The sequence below is a fragment of the Orycteropus afer genome, unplaced genomic scaffold, assembly GCF_000298275.1.
Source record: "Orycteropus afer afer isolate SDZICR_OR568_19922 unplaced genomic scaffold, OryAfe1.0 scaffold00532, whole genome shotgun sequence".
Lineage (NCBI taxonomy): Eukaryota > Metazoa > Chordata > Mammalia > Tubulidentata > Orycteropodidae > Orycteropus > Orycteropus afer.
Genome location: NW_006922119.1, coordinates 1,648,199 through 1,654,424, shown reverse-complemented (window position 1 = coordinate 1,654,424; position 6,226 = coordinate 1,648,199). Strand labels below are relative to the sequence as shown.

General features: G+C 40.3%; 1 protein-coding gene across 1 annotated transcript in view; it reads left to right on the top strand.

The window, feature by feature from the left end:
- Nucleotides 1–6,226, top strand: part of CWH43 (cell wall biogenesis 43 C-terminal homolog) — a 99,306-nt gene that overhangs the window by 82,502 nt on the left and 10,578 nt on the right. The window contains exon 15 of the mRNA XM_007955711.1: nucleotides 2,327–2,482. Coding sequence (XP_007953902.1) covers nucleotides 2,327–2,482 — 156 coding nt within the window. The remainder of the gene's footprint in view (nucleotides 1–2,326; nucleotides 2,483–6,226) is intronic.

Genomic DNA, 6,226 nt, shown 5'->3' with positions numbered 1-6,226 from the left:
ATACAGCCCTGTCGCACTCCCTTCCTGATTTTAAACCATGTAGCATACATACACACGTGGGTGGCACAGATGGTTATGTGTTCAACTACTAGCAAAAGGTTGGCAGTTCAGACGCACCCAGCACCACCTGTAGAAACAGTCCCAGGGATCTGCTTCTGAAAGCACAGCCTTGAAAACCCTATGGAACAGTTCTACTCTGCACACATGGAGCCACTATGAGGCAGAGGCAACTCAATGGCAACTAAAACAACACAAAATGTACATACTTAACATGTTTTTCCCTATTACAATGAGATAAAGAGCAATGATCAAGCTGTTGTTGTTATGTGCCATCGAGTTGGACCCGACTCATAATGACCCCTCTTTGGGTTCCTGAGGTGGTATCACTATGGAAGTAGATGGCCCAACTTTCAGTCAGCTGCTACCTGAAAGGTTGGTGATTCAAACCCATCAGCTGTTCCATTGAAGAAAAGACCAGCTGATCTGCTCCCATAAAGATTTCAGCCTAGTAGCCTATATGGAAGAGCTCTGGTGCTGCATTGCCTAAGACTGCTAACCAGAAGGTTGGTGGTTCAAACCCACCAGCCACCCCATGGAAAGAAGATGAGACAATCTACTTCTATAAAGATTTACCACCTTGGAAATCCAATGGGGTTCCCTATGAGTTGGAATCAACTCTATGGAAGTGGATTTCCTTTTTTTTGGAAACCTTATGGGGCAATTCTACTCTGTCACATGGGGTGTTTATGAATCAGAATCAACTTGACAGCACACAACAACATTAGCATGAGATGTGCACAAATGGTTAAGCACTTGGCTACTATGGTAGTTAAGTTTGTATGTCAACTTAGCTGGGCCTGGTTGAGTGGCTGGGCAGCTAGTAGTAGTTATTCCCCATGATGAGACTGGCAATCAGCTCCATGGTGGGATCTACCACAGACAGCTGAGTAGCTGCTTTAGGGATGTGGCTACTTCCCATATATAAGAAGCAGCTTTGGGAATGGTCTCTAGCTTATGGTGTGCTTGAACCCTGCATGTAGCCATGCTGTTGTTCAGCAGCCTGTCATGCTCTGCTGACCTTTGGACTTTCAATGGACTTGAATCAATGGCTTGCTGTGTTTGGTAACATTGGGACTGTGCCTTTTTACTTGTCGACCTTGAGTTTGTCAGCGTCAGCAGCCAGCAAATGTCTGAGTGAAGAAAAGCTTCCTGCTTCAGTGGGCTGGGATCAAGAGGCAGAGCTGAAGCCCAAGATTGAGGGGCTTTCACCCAGCCCCTAAGAGCCTGGCACTTTGAACTTGCAGTTAAAGCCTCCAAACTGTAAGAGAATAAATTCCTGTTTGTTAAAGCCATACCATTTGTGGTATGTTCCTGAGTGGCTCTAGGTAACCAAAATATCTACTAACTGAGAAGCTGACAGTTTGGACCCACCCAGAGGCACCTTGGGAAAAAACCCTGTTGATCTGCTTTTGAAAGGTCATGCCATGAAAACCCTATGAAGTGCAGTATCACTCTACAACACATGGGGTTGGCATGAGTCAGAATCAACACGAAGCCAAAAGGTTTGGTTTTGATTTTATTTGAATGAGAGCTCCATGGGAGGAAGAACTTTGTTTTGTTCACTGCCTAGCCCCAGTGCCTAGACCAGTGTCTGGCACATAATAGGGGCTAATATGTATTTATTTATTCATTAAAAAAAGAATGAATGAAGCTGACTTAATTTTTCTTTTTTGAAGAGGTAAAATATAAATAAAACAAAATGAATTGTTTGCTGCTCACCATTCCATCATTTTCCAATCTGAGTTTCTCAATTAAGAACAATTTGGATAATGTCTGTAAAGTGCTTTGAATTTCATGGAGAACTGAAAGCTTTCAGCAAAACTGGATGTGGAGTTTTTGAAGATATATAAAATCTTTTATTTTAAACTTGTAAGAGTGATGAAAATACACATGTTGTATTTGCATTTTTAAAGTTAAAAAAATTAGGCATAAACTCCTGTCATTCTGAGGAATCTGTTATTGACTCAAAACATAGTTGTGTGAAGGCAGCTTGTATGGGCAGAATATTCATTAGTGTAAGAAAGTAGAGTAAGTTTGCCAAGTCTGTTTATTTAATCACATGTATTTCAATGTTCCTTATTTATTTATATCATAAAATAATATTCTGATAAATATTTAGTTCTAAGTTAGGTCTAGTTGTGATACATAGAGTTTGAAGAGTTAGAAATGGGAAATTGATTTAATAATGAAGGCACTAACTATTGAATCTCATCAGATTTCTACATGATGATAAAGCCTTTATAAACTATTTCTATTTTTGCCACAGGTTAGGGTATGCAAGAATCTCCCATGCTGAACTTAGTGACTCTGAAATTCAGATGGCCAAATTTAGCATCCCTGATGATCTCGTTAATTACAGAGACAACCAGAAAGTGGTCATTGACCCCAGAGAAGTTCCTGAGAAAATTCATTTCAATCCCAGGTGAGTGAGTTTCTCTATGTTGCAGAGCACAGTTATGAGTGTTTGGTCAAGTAGGGAGTCAGTGAAAACAAGGGATATCCTCAGTGAGATGGATTGATACAATAGCTTCAACAATGGACTCAAACATACCAATGACCATGAAAATTGCAGGACTGGGCAATGGTGCATTTTGTAAGGTTGCCATGAATCAGAGCTGACTGGATAGTTAAGAGATACCACACACATGCAAAAAAAAAAAAAACCACCTCACTGCCATCGAGTCGGATCTGACTCATAAGGACCCCTCCTTTGGTTTCCAAGGCAGTATCTCTATGGAAGTAGATTGCCCAGTCTTCCTTCCAAGGAGCAGCTGGTGGGTTCAAACCAGCAGTCAAATGCGTTAGGCACTACCCCACCAGAGCTCACCAGAGATACCACATACCACCTCAAAATTAGCTACAAATTGTATTTGATTCTAATTGTTCATTCCAGGTAAGGGAACTCATGGTAAAGATAAAATCCTATTTCAATTGAATATTCCCTGCTTTCTGAGATGCAGGAAGCTGTTATGGTTCCAACCTCAGGTGAAAAGGACTATATCATCATCATCATTATCATTGTCACCATCATTATCTTCATCAAAGTACCTAATATTTGGGTGCTACTATGTATCAGATGGGAGCTCTGGTGGTGTAGTGTCTAAGGCATTTGACTGCTAACCAGAAGGCTGGCGGCTCAAACCCATCAGCCGTTCTTCGGAAGGAAGACTGGACAATCTACTTCTGTAGTGATACCGCCTTGGAAACACAAGAAGGGGGTCACTATGAGTTGGGACCGACTCGACAGCAGTGAGTTTGGTTTGGATTTTATGTCTCAGAAAAACAGGCTTAGTGGCTGAATGGTTAACCACTTGGCTGCTACCTGAAAGGTTGGTGGTTCAAACCCACCCAGTGGCTCCACTGGAGAAAGACTTGATGATCTTCTCCCTTAAAGATTACAGCCTAGAATAGCCTATGGAGCAGTTTTACTCTGTCAGATGGGGTCACTATGAGGAGAAAATCAACTCAGTTCACCCAACAACATGTCTCAAATCCTGCTCTAGGTGATTTGTGTGTGTTGTTATCCCATTTATCGACAAGGAAGCTAGGGTGGGAAATGTGACAGAGCTAACAAGTGGGAAAGTAGCTTGTTAGCATCCTTAGGTTGCCATGATTCTCAGCTCTGGCTGCACCTTAGATTCATCTGAGACACTTTTAAAAAATACTGCTGCTTATAGCCTACCAACAGACCAATGATTTAGAAGCTCTTAGAGTGGTACCTGGGCTTAGGGATTTAAAAAATATTTCCAGATTATTCCAATGTACAGTTAGGATTGAGGATGACAGGCATAAAAGTCAGACTATGTGGAGTGGATCCAATTTTTTACATTGCAGATATTTTACCATGCAAAATATATTGGGTTTTGCTTTGCTTTTAATAGTGGTTATCTGAAATGTCTATTTGCAGCAGAATGTGTGATTTGGAATATGTCCACTTTTCTCCCCCTGACTGGGAAAGGAGAGGAAATTTCTGCATAAAATGAAATTTGGAACATGTCATGTACATTATTATTATTATTTGCCATTTCTACTGTTTTTCAGCTAAAAGCTATAGAAATTTCTCAGAGTTCATTGTGTAGTGGAAAATGGAGATATCTCTCCATCCTCTTTTTCTGCTTTTTTCCACCTTATAACTAGAAAAAACTGCCCACAAGTGTAGGCAATTAATAAGAGAAGACCTCTAACTAAGTCTTGATTGGCTTCCATTATTGTACTTTTATGTTGCCTTTTATATGTGTAATGTAGTTGTGAAAGGCGGGGACTCTGGGATCAATTGTCCTGGGTTCAAATCCTCACTCTTGCCAACTAACTGGGTAGTTCTGGGCAAGTTGCTTAACCTTCAAAACCACAAGTCATTCACTGAAAAAAAAATATATTAGTGCCTAAGCTGTCCTGGTGGCACAGTGATTAAGTATTGTTGTTGTTGTTAGTGCCATTGAGTCAGTTTTGACTCATAGCAACACTATGTATAACAGAACAAAACACTGTCCAGACGTGTGCATATTCACAATATTTGCCAAGCATGTGACCATCATCACAGCCATTGTGTGAATCCATCTCATAGAGGGTCTTCCCCTCCTTCATTAACCTTCCACCTTACCCAGCATGATATCCTTCTTCAGGGACTGGTCTTTCCTGACAATGTGATCAAAGTATGAGAGACAAAGTCTGGCCTCTATCCCTTCTAAGGAGCATTCAACTGCACTTCTTACAGGACAGATTTGTTCTTTCTCTAGCAGTTCATGGTATTTTCAGTATTCTTCACCAATACCACATTTCAAAGGCATCAATTCTTCTTTGGTTTTCCTTATTCATTGTCCAGCTTTCACGTGCACATGAGGTGATTGAAAATCCTATGGCTTGGGTCAGGCACACCTTAGTCTATAAAGTGGCATCTTTGCTTTTTAACATTTTAAAGAGGTCTTTTGTAGCAGATTTGCTGAATGCAATACATCTTTTGATTTCTGTGGGCATTGATTGTAGATCCTAGTAAATGAAATCCTTGACAAACTTCAATCTTTTCTCCATTTGCTATGTTGTTACTTATTGGTCCAGTTGTGAGGATTTTTGTTTTCTTCATATTGAGGTATAATCCATAGCAAACTCTAGTCTTTAATCTTCACTAGTTCTCTTGACTGCAAGCAAGTTTGTGTCATCTGCATATCACAGGTTGTTAATGAGTCTACCTCCAATCCTGATGCTGGTTTTTCTTCATATAATCCAGCATCTCAGATTATTTGCTCAGCATACAGATTGAATAAGTATAGTGAAAGGATAGAACTCTGACGTGCACCTGTTCTGATTTTGAACCAGGAAGTGTCCCCTTGTTCTGTTCAAACAACAGCCTCCTGGTCTATGTACAGGTTACTCATAAGAACAATTAAGTGTTCTGGAATTCCCATTCTTCACAAAGTTATCCATAATTTATTATTATTCACACAAATGCCTTTGTATAATCAGTAAAACACAGGTAAACATCTTTCTGGTATTCTTTGCTTTCAGCCAAGATCTATCTGACATTAGCAATGATATCCCTCATTACACATCCTCTTCTGAATTCAGCTTGAATTTCTAGAAGCTCCCTGTCAATAGACTGCTACAACTGTTTTTGAATTATCTTTGCAAAATTTCACTTGCATGTGATCTTAATGGTATTGTTTGATAATTTCCACATTCTGTTGTATCAGCTTTCTTTAAAATGGGTACAAATAGAACTTCTTCCACTAGTTGGCCTGATACTTCTATTCCAAATTTCTTGGCATAAATGCATGAGCCCTTCTAGCGCTGCATCTACTTCTTGAAATATATCAATAGGTGTTCTGTGAATTCCCGGAGCCTTGATTTTTGCCAGTTCCTTCAGTGCAGCTTGGATTTCTTCCTTCAGTACTGTCAATTCTAGATCATATGCTACATCCTGAAATGGTTGAATGTCGACAAATTATTTTTTGGTAGAGTGAATCTGTGTACTCCTTTCATCTTCTTTTAATGCTTCCTGCATCATTCAGTGGGAGCTCTGGTAGCTTGACTCCTAACCAGAAGGCTGGCGGTCCAAACCCACCAGCCACTCCCTGGAAGAAGGCTGGGCAATCTACTTCCATAGTGATACTGCCTCAGAAACCCAAGGAGGGGTCACTATGAGTCGGGTCCAACTTGACGGCAGATAACA